This window comes from Camelus bactrianus, chromosome 14 (assembly GCF_048773025.1).
Source record: "Camelus bactrianus isolate YW-2024 breed Bactrian camel chromosome 14, ASM4877302v1, whole genome shotgun sequence".
Taxonomy (NCBI): Eukaryota; Metazoa; Chordata; class Mammalia; order Artiodactyla; family Camelidae; genus Camelus; species Camelus bactrianus.
Window position 1 is genome coordinate 58777772 of NC_133552.1, and position 22564 is coordinate 58800335.

At 36.1% G+C, this 22564-nt stretch overlaps 1 protein-coding gene across 1 annotated transcript in view; it reads left to right on the forward strand.

The window, feature by feature from the left end:
- The window catches only part of DNAJC3 (DnaJ heat shock protein family (Hsp40) member C3), a 56096-nt gene that overhangs the window by 26078 nt on the left and 7454 nt on the right, over positions 1–22564 (forward strand). The window contains exons 4-9 of the mRNA XM_074378432.1: positions 1262–1336; positions 6568–6720; positions 8238–8419; positions 8881–9000; positions 11655–11760; positions 11845–11965. Coding sequence (XP_074234533.1) covers positions 1262–1336; positions 6568–6720; positions 8238–8419; positions 8881–9000; positions 11655–11760; positions 11845–11965 — 757 coding nt within the window. The remainder of the gene's footprint in view (positions 1–1261; positions 1337–6567; positions 6721–8237; positions 8420–8880; positions 9001–11654; positions 11761–11844; positions 11966–22564) is intronic.

Sequence of the window (22564 nt, forward strand, 5' to 3'; positions counted from 1 at the left end):
GAGATGACTGATTAGATATGGATAAATATTTGGCTTGAAATATTACTATTTTAAGGTGGAATTCACAAGTGTCAAATTTTTCTTTAATCTGTTATTTTACCTAGCTAACCATAACCTTCCACAAAGGTTAAGTAGCTCATTTTCCTAGTATTAAAGTAGCTCTCAGATAGTTAAAGTGGCTTTAATCTTGTTTTTTATTTGTGTTTATGCATTTAACAGGATTAGGGAAATTTTTATGTACTTTAAAGGTAATGTAGAAGTTTTCGTAGAATATTGATGTGATTTTGGTAGACATTGATCATCAGAGAGTTGGAATTCTTAGAAGAGATGATGGGATTATACACATTAGAAAGGGAATATCAGAGATGAAGGGGGAGGAATTGATGCATGTTAAAAGGAAGAGGCATTTTTATTCTTGGAGTAAATATGCACATTAAGAGTTAATAAGAAACCAAAACTATTTCCAGAGCTTTGATTGGTAAAGCCCCAGATTACACAACTCTTATTATAGTGGCAAAAATTTATTATGATGGCGTAAGTTAACATTTTAAGTGAGATACAATCCACATATCATCAAATTCACTTTTTAAAAGTATATTTACAAAGTTCTGCAAGCATCACCATTATCTGGTTCCAGAACCCCCGCAAAAAACTCTGTATCAATTAGTAATCACTTCCCATTTCTGTCCTAGCCCCTGGCAACCACTTATGTTTCTGTCTATGGATTTGTCTGTTTTGGATATTTCATATTAAATATGTGTCTTTTGTGTCTGACTTCTTTCACTTAGCATAATGTTTTCAAGGTTCATCCGTATTGTAGCATGTGTCAGTATTTCACATTCCTTTTTACGGCTGAAAATTATTCCATTATATGGATGCATCACATTTGCTTATTGATTTATTGATGGGAATTTGGGTTGTTTCTGCTTTTTGGCTATTGCTATGAACATTCATGTACAAGATTTTGTAAGAACACATGTTTTTATTTTTATCTTTTGGATATAGTAAAAAGTATGCTATGAACATTCATGTACAAGATTTTGTAAGAACACATGTTTTTATTTTTATCTTTTGGATATAGTAAAAAGCATATTTTAACAAAATTTATGCACATTCATTGGTTCTATGAATTATTCTCAGAGTGCCAAGTCAAATAGGCATAGGAAAAATGAATATTTCATTAGCTTATTTACTTTTATTCTTTGTATTTAAAGAAAATTTAGGAATTCGTAGTACTCAGGACACCCTTTTTTTTTTCTAGGCAAGATTACAGAGAGGTCACTTATTACTCAAACAAGGAAAACTTGATGAAGCAGAAGATGATTTTAAAAAAGTGGTAAGTTCAGTTTGTATGTGGCTCTGTGAATGTTATTTTGAGTGAACATATTGGACTTTTTTATATTAAGACATTTAATAATAATTTCATACCTGAAAGGGAAAATCGTTTAATTTGTGTATGTAAGAATCATAGTTCCTGAATTAACATTTAGTGGCAGACATCAAAGCATCACTTTAACAGATAGAAGGGGAAGTGTTTGGAATAGATAGTAATCCCGACTCAGTTCATATAGCTCACGTTCTCCATGAGAATCTAGAGATGTCAGCTGAGCTATTCTAAAAGTTGTGTGAGTGACTTGGGAAACCCTTTATCTGATTTGAAAGGAATAATGAAACAGATTCTTAAAAGGGAATTTTGCAATCCACCCACATGGCTACTTTACACAGTATAAAGGTTTTGGATTTGTTCAGGAGGATGTTACAGATTACATGTAGCTGAAGAAATTTTATCCTGAAAAATGATTTGAGGGAAGCAACTTGCTGATGTCTTTATCCCCTCATTGGGTTTGTTTTAAGACCTGCTTTTTTGTTCCACATGAATTTGATTCTGGAGTGGTCTAGGAAGGGTAGTTATGTGTGTGTATGTATGTGTGTGTGTGTACATATATATATATATATATATCTCCCTTTGTTCATTATTTGCATTTCTGTAGTTTATCAAAATGCTTAGTTACTATGACAATAACCACGATGAAAATAAAACTAAACTTTCTAATGTTTCATAACCTTTGTCATAATACTCAGTCATATGCAGACAAATCCAAAACACATTAGATGTTAATTGTATTGAATCAAAGCTATCTCATGGTCTTAATAAAATTCAGTGTCATTTTATGTTTATCTGATCTTCTCTGCTACCTGGGAACCTGCTTGAGAGCAGGCTGACGGACGGGAGATGGGGAGGCAATGGTGCTGGAGTAACCTTTCCCTAGGCCAGTCCTGTGTACATAGCAAGTGCTGTGTAAAAATTCATTGAATGGATGAATGATAAAACGTAATAATGTGTTTCCTTATTTTTAACAATGCTTTACATTTGTTACTTGGAAATTTTTTTTCCAGTTACAACATTAGAGTAGAAATAGCACATTTTAGAATAAAGCTTTAGCACAAATTAATTCTTATGGAACATTGGCTGTATCCTTTTGGAAAAGTGTGACTATTTCTGGAGTTGTCATTTCTGTCATCAGTATTAAAACCTCTTAGAAAATAGAAGGGAACTTTCATGAGACTTTACACTTTTAGATTGTTCTCTGACCGTCATGCTTCTGATAGTGTGTTCTTCAAATTGCCTTTGCTCTTATTGTCATAGGATTCTTCCATGACTATGTGCATCTGTATTGAGTGATATTTTCTTTTAAATTGAAGTCTTTGTTAAGATAATTGTAGATTCCCATGCAGTTGTAATTAATAATACAGAGAGATCCTGTGTGCCCTTTACCTGATACCCAGTTTCTCCCAATGATATCATCTTGTAAAATTGTAGTATGCTATTACAGTCAGGATATTGATGTTGAATATAATCGACCAGTCTATTCATATTCCTCAGTTTTATTAGTATTCATTTCTTTCTGTGTCTTAAATTCTGTACACTTTTTCCTGTGTCCATCCCCAGTCAAGATACTGAACAAGATACTGAACAGTCCACAGGGATCCCTTCTGTTGCCTGTTTATAACCACATCACCTCCCTGCCATCCTGCTCCAGCCCCTAATTCATATCTCCTGACAAGCACTAATTTGTTAGTCATTTCTTAAATTTTGACATTTCAAAAATGTTGCAAACATGATATCAAGAGTTATGTAACCTTTTGGAATTGACTTTTTTACTCAGCATAATTCCCTGGAGATTCATCCAGGTTGTTGCATGTATCACTTAGCTGTTCCTTTTAATTGCTGAGTGTTGCATGGTATGTATATGATGCATTTTATTCATCTGTTCCTCAGTTGATGGACATTTTGGGTGGTTTCTACTTTTTTGCTATTATGAATAAACTGCTGTGAACACTCTTGTACAGGCTTTAGTGTGAATGTAAGTTTTCATTTGCCTGGAATAAATGCCCAGGAGTGTAATTCTAGGTTCTATGGTAATTGTTTAGTTTTATAAGAAACTGTCCAGTTGCTTTCCAGAGTAACTGTGCCATTTTACATTCCTCTGCCTCCTTGTCAGCATTTGGAATTGTCACTATTTCTTATTTTAACCATTGTGATAGGTGTGTAGCAATAACTCATTGTTATTTTAATTTACATTTCCCTAATGGCTAATGATCTTTTCATGTGCTTATTTATCATGTACGTGATTGTAAATATTTTCTCTAAGTCTGTAGCTGGTCTTTTCATCCTCTTCACAGGGTCTTTCACAGAGCAGAAGTTTTAAATTTTGATGAAGTCCAATTTATCAATTTTCTTTTATATCTTCTATGGATCATACTTTAGATGTCATCTCTAAGAACTAATCACCAATTAAAGAATTCTTATATTTTAATTTTTGTGATTTGTGAATACACATGATATCTGTTTTTTCTGTATATGCCCTTAAATAAGCTTTTTATAGCTTTTAAGAGCATTTTCCTGTAATTTACCTATAAATTATACCAAAGATTTTCGTCTTACTGATAAAAGTCCTGTAAACAGCGAGGTAGATACATTCACTTACAAATTTTACACACTGAAACAGAGGTTTGAATATGCTTAATCCCTTCCTGGCCTACATGAGGGTCTCGTACTTTAAGTATACAGGTTACTCTGCTTCCAGTAGGTCTCCTGTAAACAAGTGTCACCCCAGGTCCATGCTGGTTGGCCTAGTCCTACACAGGATCTAGTGGTTTAGTTTGTCTTCAAGCTATCAATGACTCCTGCTGTAACCAGTGCCTACGGTCATTTGTCAGTTTAGCGAGCATTTCAGTGCATATTATTTGCGAGGCAGAGTGGTGGGTGTTAGAGGATTGCTGACAAAGAAAACTAGGCTCTGCCTTTGGACTGATTATACCAGGGACAGAACTAATCAGGCAAGTATGATGCCATATGATCAGTGCTATGATTGAGCCCTGTGGGAACATACAGAAGGGTCACCTGACTTAGGTGGGATTTGGGGATCTGGAGTCAAGAAGGGCTTTCCTAAAGGAGGGAAAGTGCTTGAGTTCTGAATATTGAAAGAATGAATCTGTGTTAGCAAGGTAAGTGGGAGGACCATCCAGGTAGAAGGTGAACAGCCTGTGCAAAAGCGGGAGGAAGGAAAGAGCCTCTCATTTAGGAAGATGATGTCTCCGGTAAAATTGAGCAGGGGTATGAGAATGTTGGACAGGGAAGTGGGGTCTCTTTGCAGGGAGGACGCATGTGGTGCCAGGGGCTGGTTCTTCATAGCCGTGGGAGGTTTATATTGAGTGTCATGACCAGGTTTTCACTTCAGTAAAATCCAGGCTGCTCTGGAGAATGGGCTGGAGGAAGACAAGGGTGGAAGCAGTGGTCTGGTAATAGAGCTGTTGCAGTAAGTAATCTAAGAGTGACCTTATGGAGGCCAAAGATGAGGCTAGAGTAGGTAGGGATTAAGAGAAATAGGTGGACATTTAGGAGGTTAAAGAAAGATGCAGTGATTGTGGTAAGGGAGGAGGAAGAATTAAGTATGATGCCCAGGTTTCTGGATTGTTCAAATTGATCATCTCCATTCTATTCCCTGAGAAGGAGCCAGAGAGAAATTATTTAGGGGAGAAGGAAGGGTAGAGAAAAATATGGCTCTCCTATACTTATAAAAACTCACTGATTCTTAGCAACTCATTTAATAATTTGTAATCTTTGAGTTCTTCCTTTTTAATTCCAAAATCCAACATACAGTAAATATACAGTTTAAACTTATCTTTTGTTGATATTCAGCATTTTATTTGTCTTTGTTTATCTTTATTTTATTTTTGCTATCCATGCTTTAGGTTTAAGTGAAAAAATATTTAGACTTAGGCAGTGTTCCATAAAATCCAAATATAATGAAGGTAATGATCAATTTAAATGTTTATATTTCTATGTGTTTTATTTTGACAGAGCTAGCAATGTGTGTTTTGATTGTGGTGAGGAACCATATATTAGGTAAATATCAGTGCCAGTTGCAATTGGATTTTTAAATCAAAGGTACAAACCTTTGGTAAGATTTAATAAATAAACTCTCCATTGGTAGCTTGTAGACTGTGTTAATTAAAAACAAATCAAACTAACATAAATCCACTCACTATACATCGACCTAACTTTAGGCATTATTTTTTTTCTAACTTTAATTGTATAATGCAGAAAGGATGATTATATTGCCTCAAGATAATTGAATCAGAAATTATGAAAATTAAGAAAAATTTTGGTTATAATTTAATGTGCTATGCCTCAGTAATTGTTCTGGTTTTCTTTGAATCAGGTATAATACTGGATCATATACCATAATTCACAAAATATAAGGAGCCATCGATTGTAAGAAACATCGATGTGCTCTTAAAAGAAATAATGCTGCCAATTAAATAATGCCTTCCTATAACTTAATATTCTTACGTTATAGAATGAGCTACTTGAGACTTAGACATATATTTTTGTTATATCGCATTGCTTCTCCTCTAGAGTGTGGAATGGAGCTGGTAACTCCTTGTTGAAAAAAGAGACAATATATAAACCTCCTAAAACCACCACATAAGCCTGTTAATAAGCTGTTATTCTCTTACTTTTCCCTTTAAGGTCTTCCTTTCTTATTAGACCTTAACCTCTCTGGTATCAAATCTTTTTTTATTCAGATTCCTTACACTTTTCATTATTTTGGTAAAATTATTTTATACTTAAAAATACTTAAGAAATAATAACTAGAAAGCAAAACACAGAAAACTCAAGCTGTTCTGCAGAGATATATGTGAGGAAGGTGCTTTCCTTACTTAATTCTTCTCTACCTTTTTATATTCCTGAATATATTTGCTTCCTGGAAAGTTTTGGCAACCCAGGTCTTTTGACTCTAGCTCAATTGCTCGTTCTTGTGGACCATGCCGGTGGGAATAAAGACTGTCCTTCAAAAGAAAAAAAAAGATGCCTCTGCTGCTGCTTCCCCTGGTGATCAGAACCAGGGGGCAAGTCATTGGAGAAGCCAGTTGTGCAGTGTCTCTCTGCCCTTTTCCCCCAATGAACGAAAGTACTTGCAAGGGTCAGATCGTTGGATATATTATGGTTGTTAGACTCAAGAGATGAAAAATCTTGTGTAATTTCTTTTATTGTTACAGCTCAAATCAAATCCAAGTGAAAATGAAGAAAAGGAAGCCCAGTCCCAGCTTCTGAAATCGGATGAGATGCAGCGTTTGCGTTCACAAGCACTGGATGCTTTTGCAAGCTCAGATTATCCTGCTGCTATAATCTTCCTTGATAAGATTTTAGAGGTAAGTGTCTTAGATACTGCAGCTGACAAGCCTAAGCTTAACTGCTTTTTACTGTAAGGCAGGTTCATACTCTTTGACATGTTACATACCACAAAAAACCTAGATGGCATGAAATCAGACTGACCCTTGGGCTTTCCGCTCTTAACTGAAAGGTGGTGTTTATATGGAACAAAATTTGGGACCGAAAATTTCAGTAAATGTACTGAAGGTGCTGTCGAGTAGTAGTTATGTATTTTTATACATTGCCTACTTTGCTGTTTGTTTGATTTTTGCATCTTTCGAGGGGAAGAAAACTCTAGAGGTTAGATAATGGGGTAAAAGATGAATAAGTTCATTGAAGAAACAATAATGTTTGGGAGGAAAGAGGAATACTTACAGTGAGAAGTTTCTAGGGAAGAAGGCAGATGAAGAGTTGATAGGACCCAGAGGGTTCTAGAGAGGGAAATCTAAGTCTGCCTCTGCAAGGACTTAATGACAAAGGTCATAATGGTTTCAGAAGGAAGTCTAATAAAGTATTCAAGTGAGGGCAGTCATAATTCATATTTATCATTTTTCACAGCGCTTTTGTAGTTTCATTTAATGCTGGCAATAAACTTGTGATGTATGTAGAATGGCCACTTTTTGATAGTTTTATAGAAGAAATTGTGTGATTTGGTCGAGGAATTCATGGTTCAATTATTTCATTAATGCTTTATTAAGGAAATATAAAGTTATGATTTTTACCTTCCAATAGACTGTCCATCTTGACCTAGCTTGTTGTCCATGGTATTTAATTTATGTACAGTGTTGATTTTGATTTCTTACTGTATGTGAAAAGTTCACATGACTTTAGAACAGCTCTAAGAAATATGTAAAGATAATTATACAGGTCTTGTTAGTGAGCTTTTGGGTTTATATTTTGAAGAATACTAGTCGTTTACTAAACGTTGTCAACTTTTTGATAAAATACAAACGGCGAAGCCTCAGCCTTCTCACGTTGTTTTTCTCTTTATCTCTGTGATATAAAGATTTAAATTCAAGGAGGTGACATTTTACAAAAGCATTTCATTCAGTTATTAGTAGAATAAAAATATTTTGTGAATTTAGAGCCTGGATTTTATTTTTTGAAACTAGAAATTGGAATTGTTGATTAAATACAAAAATCCGGTTAGAGAATATTCTCTTCAAAATCAAATATGCTTCACTGGGAAACACCTTCTGATAGTAAATGCCATGTTTTCTTATTTTCAAAGTTTTAGAATTACATAATTGAAGAGGATAGGAAAAGGGCCTTGTTAGTATATTCATCCCTTACCCCATGGGAATTTGTTTCAGATTTCCTTGGAGAAATTATTTTGTCACATCTAAATTGTATTAGATTTTTTTTTGTATCAGACTTTAAAAAATGAATCACAGTGTAGAATTCATATATTAATTGAGGATGTTTTATGTTGATACATATGTAGATAAAATGTGGGATGATGTACAAATGTGCATAATTTACTATTTCTTTAAGTCTAGTTCTTTTGTTTCTCAAGGTTTGTGTTTGGGATGCAGAACTACGGGAACTTCGAGCTGAATGTTTTATTAAAGAAGGGGAACCTAGGAAAGCAATAAGTGACTTAAAGGCTGCATCGAAATTGAAGAATGATAATACTGAGGCATTTTATAAAATCAGCACACTGTATTATCAACTAGGAGACCATGAACTGTCCCTCAGGTCAGTTCTGGTGACATGCACATGTCATCATGTTTTTATTGTTGGCAGTAGAATACTACTCCCATTTTCTTTTTAATTTTAATTTTAAATTAATAAAATTATGGTTAAGGCTTCTTTTATATATCTATAATTTTGTGTTACCTCTAAGTTATTCTGCTTCCACATAGTTTATTTTCGTGAAGTATGCTTATTAAAATAAGTAACAGGGCTATTATAGTTGCAGAAGTAAAATACAGTGTTTAATATATATCTATACTTAAGTCATTTGAATTTGAATTAATAAATGTGTGTGTATAATACAATGCCATATATTAAAGTATATGGTAAATTATTAAGTCAGTATGTGTTGTGTAATTATTACAGGCAAAAAAATACCTTTAGTTGTGATTTCTGTATTTAGTATGAATAACTACTTATTATTTTGACTTGGAGTATTTTCCTTTTTTTAAATATGTGAACAGTGAAGTTCGTGAATGTCTTAAACTTGACCAGGATCATAAAAGATGTTTTGCACACTATAAACAAGTAAAGAAACTCAATAAGCTGATTGAGTCAGCTGAAGAGCTCATCAGAGATGGCAGGTAAGAACATGCTTGTCCAGACGACCTCACCTTCCCTTATGTGTCTGCTTGTGGGCACGACAGCACAACTGAGCTGCTTGCTCTTTTGCTCCTCGCCATCGAGGGTGGAGGACCTTAGAGGGCACTGGGCCTCAGCAAAACTGCCACAATTGTACACTTACTGAATAAGGCGGAATATAAATACTGATAACTGCATAGTATTCTTACCAACAGATTTATTTATATTTCACCAAATACTCATTGAATTTCTCCTGTATCAGGCACTGACTGTGTACTGGGGGTGCAGAAATGAGTATGACTGTAGTTTTTAGACTTAAGAAGCTTATAGTTTAGTGTGGGAGACAGGCGTATAGATTGATTATTGAAAGGTAATGTGATGTCTAGAGTAATAGCGATAAATACAGCGAATGCAGAAGTTTTCTCTTGGTATGGGATTCTGGGTTAAGAGTTTTTTTGTTACAGCATCTGAAAAATATTGTGCCACCTCTCTCTGGCTTCCATGGTTCCTGATGACAAATCTGTTTTCATTCTAATTGTTTTTGCCCTCAAGATAAGGTGTCATTTTCCTCTGCTTCTAAGATTGCTACTTTGCCCTTTGTTTTCAGAAGTTTAATTATATCTCAGCATGGATTTCTTTGTGTTACCCTATTTGGAGTATTCTTAGCTTCTAGAATATGTACATTTATGTCTCTTGTCAAATTTGGGAAGTTTCCAGCCACTATTTCTTGGAGTACTTTTTTAGCCCTGCCCTCTCGCTATTTTCCTCTTTAGACCCTGATTAACATAAATACTAGATTTTTTGTTATAGCCCCACAGTCCCTGAGGTTCAGGGTCCCCCCCACCCCCCAATTTGTTCTCTCTCTGTTGTTTGGGTTTGATAATTTCTATTGTTCCAATTCACTGACTGTTTTCTCTGTCCCCTACAGTCTGCTGTTGAACACATTCAGTGAGCTATTTATTTCAGTTTTTATATTTTTCAGTTTTTATATTTTTCAGTTCTGAAAATTTTATTTGGAATTTTTAAATCTTCTATTTGTTTGCTGAGACTTTCCATTTCTTTGCTGAGGCATTCTGTTCTTTCATTTGCTTTAAGCATGTTTGTTATTGCTGGTTTTTTCATGGCTGCTTTAAAATCTTTGTCAGATAATTCTACCATCTCTGTCCTCTTGCTGTTGGTTTGAGATCTTCCTGTTTCTTCTTGTGATGAGTGTTTCCTCCCTGCCCCTCCCCGCCATGAGTGGTTTTTAATTGAAACCTAGACATTTTCATTTTATCAGATTCTGCTTTTGTTTAAATCTTCTGTTTTGAGTGGCTTTTTCTGACATTGTTTCAGCAAAATGAGGGAGAGGGGCTGGAGAGTGGGCACCGCTGTGTTACTGGTAGATGGAGGTAGAAATTTCCCTCTTGGTCTCCATTGCTGCTCAAAGTGTGTGGGATTCTTGCTACTGCTTGGTGTAGGTGAGAGTTTTGGGAACTTAATTCTGGCCATGGATGAAAGTTTTGGCTCCCAACTTAGCCTTCTCGGACACCACTTCGGTAGGGGTATGAACACACCTCATTACAGGCTCCCCAGGGAAGAAATCTAGGCTTTCCATTTGACCTGCTGATATGATGTTGGTGGGGATGGGACCATAATTTTCTTATCTCCACCTTTCTGAGTTTTTTCATATTAAAAAATTACATATAATGTCTAGGGTATTTACACAATTGTCTAGCTAGAGGAATTGGGGAAAGTACATTTATCCTACCTTCCCAGAAGCTAACTTTTTTTTTTTAAAGTGAAGCACAGTATTTCCTAATTGAACTTTTAATTTCTAACTAATTGTAGTTTCACATGTAGTTTTAAGAAATAAAGTGTGGTCTCACATACTCTGCAGTTTCTTACAATTTTATCATCTTGGAAAACTACAGAGCAATATCCCAGCTAGGAGTTTGACATTGATGGCTAGCTTTTGTTTTAAGTGTTGTATTTAAATCTGTATTTTAATACATCAGCATTTAAAGGTGAAGATTACAGCACTTTGGGACTAATATGCTACAAGGGCATGTAAATATGTCTTTTAGTTTGCTGTTACTGAAATGGCAGCGACAGTGCAAAACATGACTAGTACTTTTCACCAGTTTACAAAAATGCTGAAGTAGTTTTGTTATTCTTAGAAAGCTGATAAAGTTGGGAATTTAAGCAGGTTTCTTCTGCAAGGAATTCCATTGTACTTAGTTGTGAATATTGATTATTTGTCATATAAAATATCAATTAGTGGACTGTTACTTTATGAAGGTGTGGAGTAAATGAAGCCTGCTCTGTTTTGCTGAAAGTGCTTTGTGTAGTCAGACTTTAACAAGGTGTTTTCCTCAGTTTCAAAATCATGCGCATTTTTCTGTAAAGAAATTCATCATTTGATTTGATTGTACTCACAGATATGTTTTGATTTATCTGTATGCATTTTCTGTGGTCATGTATTATATCTCCTAACTCTTAAGTGCAGAGAGAACCTTTCTTGCTACTCTAGGTTAAAAAGGTAGAAGCAGTCTTTGAAGGCATGTGCTCATTCATGTCAATTGATTAAGCAACATATAGTGAAGAGTAGAGGGCCCTTTCTCTCTCTCTGGAAATAGAATTTCATTTTACTCATCATGATTTGCTCATTTCACAGGTATACAGATGCGACCAGCAAATATGAATCTGTCATGAATATGGAGCCAAGTGTTTCTGAATATACAGTTCGTTCAAAAGAAAGGATTTGCCACTGCTTTTCTAAGGTAACAGTTGGCTCATTCCCAGAACTGTAAGAACTTGACTTACGGAATAACAACCATAAATCCTTTTCTCACATTTACTTTTAGGACGAGAAGCCTGTTGAAGCCATTCGAGTGTGTTCGGAAGTTTTACAGATGGAGCCTGACAATGTGAATGCTCTGAAAGATCGAGCAGAGGCCTATTTAATAGAAGAAATGTATGATGAAGGTAAATCTTTATGGAATTTGATTTATGATGTCTAAAAGTTATGTGTGCAGTTAGCATATGTTTAACATCCTTTTGTTTAGAACAAGTTTACCAGAATATCTGGAAATGTTGGCAATTTTAGGAAAATGGCAGAGAACCTGAAACTCATTCTTTGTTAGTGAAACATGAAAAGTATACCATATGAGGACAGAGTTCTGCTGTTGAAGCCAGTACAGTGGAATATAAAAAATAAAAGTTTTAGCTTCCTTTGTAGACAAGTTAGAGAAGATGAGTAACAAAACAGATGACTTACTGTAGATCTCATATCATCCAGGGGTAATCACTGCTCATTTTGGATTTTTATCTTTCAGACTTTTACCCATGCGTATGTATATATGACTGTGTATTTTAGACACACACACATATATATACATATTCTATCCATGTAGCAGTGTACATATTATATATACGGCAGATAAATACATGACATATATGTCTAAATATAAAATGAGCCTCTGTGACGCCTAAGCGGCTTAGTAAATGTTAGGATGGCTGCTTTATCCTACTTGGTTCAAGTTGAGGTAGCAGAGTTTCCTGCTAGATGTTGTAAGGACCTTGGGTAAAGGCAGTGCCTTATATTTGAAAGGTAACTAATGCAAATACAGTGATTGTATAGAATCATTACATATATATTGTTTTGTGGCTTTTTTCATGTGAGAATATGCTGTGAATATTTAAATGAGAGCCTTATGGCCCTTATTGAAAAGCTTTTGTTTCAAATCAGGTGAAGCATTTTAAACTGAAAACAATGATTTTTTTTTTTTTTGGTGAAACTTGGTTTGTGGTACTGTTTTTTTCCCCTAATCAATTGCCGCATATTTATTTAATGAAGGGTGCAGCTGTTATTTTAAACGTAGTAAGAATGCATCACAGCAATGATACAACCTATACTAAGAGATAACTACACTTACAAATAAAAAAAGGTTTATAGTACTCATTTTCAAGGCAAACTGATTGTTTACTTTTTTCCTGCTTTCTTCAATTTGAGAAGAACCTTGCTTCTAAGTAGTTTCCTGGGAGTGATGACTTTAGTTACACTATTTGTGGGACATTTTTATAGTATAGTCTTTGAAATCTGGTTGAGGCTTGAAATGTATGTGATCAAAATGATAAGTTTTAAGATTCTTAAGAATGTGTCAACAAGGCAGGTGGTCTACACAGAAGATCCCTTTAGCACACGTGTTCCTTCATTTTTGAGCTACCATGTGGCTATACTCTAGGATTTTGTGTTCCAGTTCGTTATTGGAACACTTCACATACTTTTTTCATCTGTACGAAAACCCTCAGCTCTAACTGAAATTAGCGATGCTGCAGAAGAAAATAAAAAGCTTAGCTGTTTAAAAAAAAAGATTAAATCTTGTGGGCTGCTAAATATATGAAGGCTTTCTATATTCTGTTTGCTGATTTTTACCTTTTTTTCAATCAGCGATTTAAAATGATGGTAGATATGTAATGAATAAAGAGAAATAGGTTTAGGTTAGTGAATAGAGGAACATGGAGATTTATTAATTTTGGGCTTATGATAGGATTAGCAGAAAGATATTAGGGGATTCCACTCACTAGAACCTGACTGTACAAGTGCCTCTTCAAACCCCCTCTTCCAGTTCTTCTAGATGTATACCCAGAAGTGAATTGCTGGATCATAAAATAATTCTATTTTTAATCTTTTGAGGAACTACCATATTGCTTTCCATAGTGGTTGCACTGTTTCACACTCCCACCAGCAGTGTTGTAAGGGTTCCAATTCCTCCATGTCATCAGCGCTTATTATTTTCCATTTTTTTTTGATAATACGCATCCTAATGGATGTGAAGTGATATCTAGTGGTTCTGGTTTGCATTTTTCTAATGATTAGCGATGAGCATCTTTCCATGTGCTTGTTGGCCATTTCTATACCTTTGAAGTTTGCTGTTTATCTTTGCTGTGTGGTTTCAGTCAAGTAGCTTGGCCTGTTATGTTTTACTTTTCTTACCTGTAAGACAGGAATGGGAATAGTGTGTATCTCATGGAATTGTGTGACAGTTAAGGAAGGTGATGCTCAGTACAGTGCTCCTAGTAAATGGTTTCCATTATATTCATTTTCAGGATAGTTGTTTGGAACTAGCATTGACTTTTCTGTATGAACAATACTTAATGCGATAGCTGGCTTCTAGGTCTGACCTGTGGCTGCTGTATTAACTCCGTTTGATGCAGCTATTATTTTAGTACTGCTAATAGTATCCAGAATTCTGAAAACAGGAGACACCAGAGCTCTTATTGGATGAAGGGCCAGCCTGGGCAAAATTTTGAAATTGGTGTATTTTGTCTTTGATATCCCATGAAGTCCAGAGTCTTGTGCCTTTTTGCTTATCCTAGGACTCTACCAGTGACACTAAGTCTGCCCTCTCCCACAAAATTGTTCTGTGCACAAAGTTCATACCACCTCCTTGTTTCAGCACTCTTATGCTCCCCCAAACAGCTGTATTTTAGGAAAAATGGCCAAAATTAAGATATTTGTATAAAACACTGGTAGATTTCTATTTCTTTTTTTTTTAACTTTTTTTTATTGAGTTATGGTCATTTTACCATGTTGTGTCAAATCTATTCCTTTTTTAAAAGAATATTTTTATTGAAGTATAGTGAGTTTACAATCTGTCAGTTTCTGGTGTGCAGCATAATACTTCAGTCATACAGGAACATACATGTATTCGTTTTCATATTCTCTTTCACCATAAGTTACTACAAGATACTGAATATAGTTCCTTGTGCTATACAGTGTAAATTTGTTGTTTATCTATTTTATGTATATTAGTTAGTATCTGCAAATCAAGAACTCCCAATTGTATTCCTTTTGATAAAAGCATTTTTAACCTCAAAGAATATCAGATTAACGGAATTTCAGGCAAGTGCCTATGACACCACACACACTGGGCAGCATTAGCAGGGCAGGTTTGGGGCTACAGGGCTCATCCCTAGGCAGGAAGGAGGTCGTTCTTTCTGAGTGAGTTAGATTTCTCATGTCTGCTGCTTTTTCAAGTTTGTGGCTAGGGGTCCTTGGCTCCTAATATAGGGAGGAGAAGGGGAAAAGGTTGGTCTTTATTGGAAAATGCTGGCTCTAGTTAGGATTATACCTAAAGTTAGTTTCCTCATCATTTGCTGAGATGGATGAGTTGTTAAGAACTTTAATTACTTGTTGTGGAAATTGCAGACTTTCCTACCTTTCCCTTTAATACTGCCCATTTTTTTTTCCTGTGTACATTCTGAAGCTCTGCTTTTAGCAGCCTACACATTTATGACAGTAAATTCTCCTGATGACTTCCTCTCCCCGTCTTTCCCTCAGTTCCAGAAGGGAGCATTGAAATATTCTCAAAAAATTATGAGGAAAAATGATTTTTAACCCGAACTTTTATTTATAACAAACTGTTAGGGTTGTTTTTTGCTTGGAGGTTTTCCTTTTTTAGTGTTATAGAGTCTCCATGGAAAGTGTGCTGCTTTTTATTGGGATGTGGATTTTTGACAACTTTCTGAAAATTGTTCTGCTTGGATTTTCTGTCTCTTTTGGACTTGGTTTGAGTTACTCTCTTGAGTCGTCAAATTTATTTGTACAGAATTTAGCAAAGTGGTCTTGTTATTTTAATTTCTTCTGTCTTTATGATTTTTCTCACTTATTTCTTATTTTTTGTATTTGAGCTAGCTTCCTTTTCTTGACTTGGTTAGAGATGTGTATTGATTTTTGTCAAGAGATAAGCTTGACTTAACAAGTTCTGCTCTTTTTCGGTTTCGTTAGTTTCTGTTTTTGTCCTACAATTCACCTTCAGTTTTTTCCCTAGCTTTGAATCTCATGATTAGTTTATTTTCTTCTGTAACTTTTATTGAACCACTAAAGCTATGAATTGCCCTCTTAGCACCACTTGAGCTAAGGTCCGTAGATTCTGAAAGGTAGTGTTTTTATTAGCAATTTTGGTTTTCATATTCTTTATCTTAAGAGTTGTTGGAGAGTTTAAAAATGATGCACAGAGTGTAGGTGGGAAAATCCTTTTATTTTCTGATTCATTATTAATTTCTAGTGTTAAAACATTTGTGATCAAAGTATGTTTTTACTAATTCCATTTTTTGAAATTTATTACTGTTTTCTTTTTGACCTCAAATGGCTGACTTTTCTTGAGTCACAGGAACTTGAAAGAGGATGTACTCTCTTGTTTCTGGAATAGAGTTCGGCATATCAGTCAGATCAACCTTACTGTGGTCTCCTTTTCTTCCTTTGTTTTGGGTCCATGTGATCTGATGTGAACAGAGAGGTGAAAGTCTTCTTCCTTCACCAGCACCTTTACGTCTCTCCTCGTATCTCTTTTAATTTCTCTTTGTAAATGGTGCTGTTGTTTCATTTAATGCACAGATATTCATTATGTGTCTTCATTATGATTTCTACCTTTTTTTTTTTTTTTGCTCTGTTTAATGTTTTAAGCCTAAATTCTCATTATCTGATGTTAAGATAATGAACCAAGAACCTTTATTTACACTTGCTGGGCGAATCTTCGACCATACTTTTAGTTTAAACATTTTGGAATCATCTTGTTTTAGGTGTGTCTGTTGCACAGAGTTGCATTTTGCTTTATGATCTAGTGTGAAGTTCTTTTAAGTAGGTGAGTTAAAGCACATTCATCTTTGTTGAGATGACAAATATATTTGGTCTGAGTACTGTCATTCTATTTTGCCAAAAATCTTTGTTATTTAGCCTTTATTATTTTGTGTACTATTTTGAGATTTAGGAAGGTTTGTATTTTTCTTCTTGGTTGTTTTATAGATTTATTAACTTAGCCCTCTCTCTTTGGGCAATATCTCTGAGTTTCCTACAGCGAGGAACAGTAGTTGCATGTTTCTTCCTCCTCTTCCACATTCCCCTTCCATTTAATATTTGTCAGCGAAGTTCTCTCTAATGTTTGCCTGTGACGCATCAGTGGGTGATGTTTTCTGATTGCTTCAGTTGTAATTGGTGGGAATTAATGAACTTACTTTCTCATCTTTTCTCTGCTTTCTTCCATTTTTTGTGAGCTCTATCCCTTCTGCATTGCCAGGGCATACACTCTACTCTGTCACTGTAATTCCCCTGATTTGTTTTAGTCTCAGTTCTACATTAAAATATTCAATGTATACCATCCCTTCTTTGACCGTGGTTTCTCTAGCCTTCTCTTGGTGAATTCATCCTACAGCAGTTTCCTTGAGGAACTCCTGGGAAAATTATTTTCTGGTTTCTTCTGTTTTCAAAGCTGTTTGTACCTTTCATACTTGAAAGATGGCTTGCTTATGAAAAAGTCCTTTGTTCATACTTTTTCTGAATACCTTGTAGTTATTTTCCCATTCTCTTCTGCACTGAATATTGCTATAGGGAATCTGGTGCTGTGTGTTGTGTTTTTGGTCTGGCCATCCAAGGAGCCCTTGTCTGTCAGGGGTGTTAATTACACTGGGATGTGTCTGAGTGTTGGCCATTCTCAGCTGTTTTGCCCTGGCCTATTTTCAATACATGGATTCACCTTTCATTTTAGGAAAGTTTTCTCAAATTTGATCTGAATTGTTCTGTTCTGTGGGTTTGGTTTTCTGCTCCAAAGGTTCAGTGATGTATTAGTTGTATTCTCTTTGCTCATCATCTATAGCTGTAATTTTTTTTTCCTCTAGTTTTTTAAACTCTATTTTCATTTCATTTTGTTAAGTCCTTATTTTTTCTCTATATGCTTCTTCTCCCTTCTGCTCCTTCTCATTTCATCTTCACTTCCATGGTAGTTTTAATTTGTTCTTATGAGTAGTCAGAACTCAAGAAAAATATTTTTATCTCCTCCTTGTCTCATTATCTCTTTGCTGAGTTCTTACTCTGCTTTGTGATTACCTTTAATAGAGGTGATTGGATTAGGTTTTAAAAGTTTATGCCATAATGTTTGCTCATAATTTTCATATATTCTTTGACTATGTTGTTTTGATGCATGTTCCTCAGGTAAGTTTTGGTGTTTTTTTCCTGTTTTTAATTTAAAATTTAAATATCTTTGAACTGAGGCTATGTCATAAAAAGAGCTATTGCTCATCCTAAAATGACTTGAATTACCTTACCCTGGCTATATGTGTGACACTCCTTTGGGGCATGTGTGTGTAAAGCGGGGCCAGGGACAGGCAGTTTCTGTGCTTAGCAGTTGCAATACTATCTGCTTCACTGTTTCCACAGACATTCTGCTTCCTGCTAAAATGGCCTTTCTGTATAGCCCTGCCCTCTCTGCTTCTCTGAACCAAACCGTGTCCAGGAGGCCTTCTGCTGCCACCCCTGCTGCCCCTCTGCCCGCTTCCATTGCTACACCAAAGGGGTGTATCTTTTGCACTTTGGGGTGAGCCCGACACCTGCAGAGAGCACACAGTCACTGCGTTGCCTGGGAGCTGCTGCCCAGGCTCTTTGCTCTTCTCGCGCTTGTGTTTTCCTTGTCTCCTTCCCAGCAGGGCCTCTGCGTTATCTCCACTGTGTCTGCTCCAGATTTCATGCTGCTTGTACTAGGTAAAGGATGCAGGCTGTCCCTCGCTGCAGGGTGAGCCCATACTCAGAGAAAGTATATTTTGCTGGCATTTTCTGTGATCTTTCCCCTTTGAGCTTTCTCAGTATTTGCTTCCTCCTCTCATCTTGGATTCATGGCTGATACTCGCTAATTTTAGCAGTCCTTGTACAATTTCCTTGAATTGTTGTGCTGGAAAGGAAGTGTGCCCCCCACCCCCCGCCATTTACCTTGTTTGTATGATATCCAGGGGGAGACAGTTGGTGCTCCATGGGGCATATTATACTGGTGATCTGATGAACTCTTAAAAAAAGAGCCTCTAAGGTCCTTGTTTTGAGAATAGACTTTTAGGGAAATATGGTGGAAGCTGGGATCATCTGTTATGAAGCTGTTATAGCTATTCAGGTGTACTCAGGATGGCCTGCATCACGGTGTGAGTGTGGAAATGATGAGGAGTGGTTAAATTCTGGATATATTTTGAAGGGAAGCTGACTGGGGGTTTGCTAATGGATTGGTGGGGTGGGAGGGAAAGGGGAGCCATTTGCAGCAAGTGCCTATCTGTCTTTCAGGTATTTTCCTGCGTTGGGGAGCTCATGCTGGCTTTCAGAGGGTAGGGCCTGCTCACAGGGAGACTTTCCTTATGGTGCTTGTCCAGTTGCCAGAATGAGCAGGAGTTTACACATAAGTTACATATTAACTTTTCAGGTGGAGTCCTTTGGTATATTTAAATTCTGGGTGGAACTGCCTTTCCTGTGTCTGTTTCAGGTCTGTTGTAGAGGTTTTGAGTATCCATGGATTTGGTTCTACTTCTCTTCATGGTCCCAGCAACACATCAGGGCCTTCCACAGGCACATCTTCTGTTCTGCTTAGAGACTGGTTCTTGGGCGCTGCTTGGGGTTAGTGCTGCAGCCATCTGCTCCACGTGGCAGGGGGGAGTCTGCCCAGCTATTCCTTGGTCACCTCAGGAAGTAACCTGATGTTTGCCTTAAAGCTCCTCCTGCTTGCTAAACTAAGAATCCGTGGCCAAAAAGAACAGCTTCCAAATCTGCTAGGGCCTCTTTCAGTGTGTATTTGGATTGTGGTTCTCTCTACTTAGGTTTATTCATTATTAGTATGAGCTCATTTGCCTTTTCTCTTCCAGAAATTTTCAGGGTAGTTTTCAGGGCTGCCATGGTTATGTCTTTTTTTTTATTTTTGTCACTTTAGTCGGATGGAGGGCAAGCACAGTCCTGTGCTGTCTGCCATCTTGATCTGGTTGTGTGTATTGCTCCTTAAGACCTGGGTGAGGGGAATATGAAAGAATAATAATTTGGGCAAGGTGAAATGTTTTTAGGTTCAGAGGTTAGAAAATGAATTGGCTAGTATGTTATATACTATATATTCAGGGCCTTAATATTTCTGGCTTATATGTTTACAGCTGCTCAGTTATATGGGATAAACATAATTGAATGTCATCTACTTTTTTTGAAGATTCCCCCTTAGAAAGTGGAATCTGAGAAAACATCATTAAAAATGAACTATCTAATTTATGTCAGTGAGAAATCTTACGTCATCCACATTGAATTCCTAATTAGTTACCTATCCGTAATCATGTGAATTTTCAAAGTCAGTAATTTTATATTTTTCCTATAATGTGAAAAATTTCTTTCTTAAGCTTTTTAAAATATATTTTTATTGAAGTATAGTTTACAATGTTGTGTCAATTTCTGATGTACAGCATAATGCTTCAGTTATACATGAATATACATATATTCGTTTTCATATTCTTTTTCACCATAAGTTACTGCAAGATATTGAATATAGTTCCCTGTGTGATACAGTATGAACTTGTTGTTTAACTATTTTATATATGTAAGTTAGATACTGCAAATCTCGAACTCCCAATTTATTCCTTCCCACCCTCTCCCCCACTAGTAACCATAAATTTGTTCTCTAGGTCTGTGAGTCTGTTTCTGTTTTGTAAATAAGTTCGTTTGTCTTTTTTTTTTTTTTAAGATTCCACATAAAAGTGATATCATATGGTATTTTTCTTTCTCTTTCTGGCTTATTTCACTTAGAATGACATTTTCCAGGTCCATCCATGTTACTGTGAATGGCATTTTTTTTTATGGCTGAGTAGTACTCCATTGTATAAATAAACTACAGCTTCTTTATCCAGTTACCTGTTGATGGACATTTAATCCTCCTCCTGGGCATATATCCAGAGAGAATCTTAATTCAGAAAGACGCCTGCACCCATGTTCAAAGAGCACTATTTACAATAGCCAAGACATGGAAACAACCTAAATGTCCATTAACAGGTGACTGGATAAAGAAGCTGTGGTATATTTATACAATGGAATACTACTCAGCCACAAAAATGATAAAATAATGCCATTTGCAGCAACATGGATGGCCCTGGAGAATGTCATTCTAAGTGAAGTAAGCCAGAAAGAGAAAGACAAGTATCACTTATATGTGGAATCTTAAAAAAAAAAAAAAAAGACAAATGAACATATTTACAAACCAGAAACAGACTCACAGACATAGAAAACAAACTTATGGTTACCAGAGGGGAAGTGGGTGAGAAGGGATAAATTAGGAGTTTGAGACTTGTAGATACTAATATATATAAAATAGAGAAACAGGTTTATACTGTATAGCACAGGGAACTATATTCAATATCTTGTAGTAGCTTATGGTGAAAAGAATATGAAAATATGTATATTCATGTATGACCAAAGCATTGTGCTGTACACCAGAAATTGGCACATTGTAAATTGACTGTACCTCAATTAAAAATTTTTAATTTTAAATTTTTATTTATTTAATTTTTTGGTGGAGGGAGGTAATCTGGTTTATTTAATTGATTAAAAAAATTTTTTGGGGGGGCAGAGGTAGTTAAGTTTACTGACTTATTTTTGCAGGAGGTACTGCAGATGAATCCAGGACCTTGTGTATGCTAAGCATGTGCCCTACTGCTTGAACTATACCCTCCCCCTGATTGATTTTTTAATGGCAATACTGGGGATTGAACCCTGGACCTCGTGCATCCTAGGCGCGCACTCCACCACCGAGCTATACCCTCCATTCTTAAGTGTTAAAAGATAAGAGACGGAAGACTACTTTGGGGGAGATATTCTGAACAATTAAGACTGAAAACATATTTTAAATGTAGAGTTTGCATAAGTAGTAAAATTGAGTATATTGAAGCATTTTCCCCTTGTATTAAACTCCTTCAAAGTACATTGCCTTACTAGGTTGTGATATCAAGTGCTATGAGTATTGCAAGTCAAACCTCACTACTATTTATAATGGCTTTGTGTTTGTGTACTAAATTGGAAAGGTATTTTATGTCACTTGGGTGACAGTAATTTTTAATGTTTCATATTAATATTTAATATTAATGCATTGAGGCAGAAATTGTGATAAAAGCTTGAAGTGCCCCCCCTTTCCCTCATGAACCAAGGGTAGTGTTGGTTCATTTTTCTAGGCAGTGCAGGATAACTAAATTTGTCCATCTTATTCTAGTATTTCTCATTTTAATCTGCCCAAGGTGCCTTCCTAAACCCTTTCCAGGATTAGCTGTTGCCAAGGCAAATGCTTAGACATTATCCAGAGAGATGTCTTTTCCATAGTGAAATCCATTTCCATAAAAAACTAGAATTTGAAGCCAACAATTCATTATTTGAGTCATCTGTCCAGGGAGAACATTGAGAAAAATTTGTGTTGGTGCTTCCCAAACCCGCCCTGAGATTTGGTGATTTGAAGGGAGGACACATTGGCCTCAGCATGTAGTTGTACTTAGGGCTCAGTTTGTTCTCGTGAAAGGATACAAAACAAGATGAGCAAAGGGGGAAGGTGCCTGGGGTGAAATTCAGAGGAAACCGGGTGCAAGGCTCCAGGTGTCTCTGTGAAATCATGCAGGACCAGCGTAATTCCTCAGCACGGGTGAAGTGTTATCTGCCAGGGAAGTCGGCAGAGACCCGGTACCAGGGCTTTTAGTAGGGCTGGCCGGATAGACACCTTCTGCCTAGCCCATGCGAAAATTCCAGGTTCCCAGGAGGCGAGATGT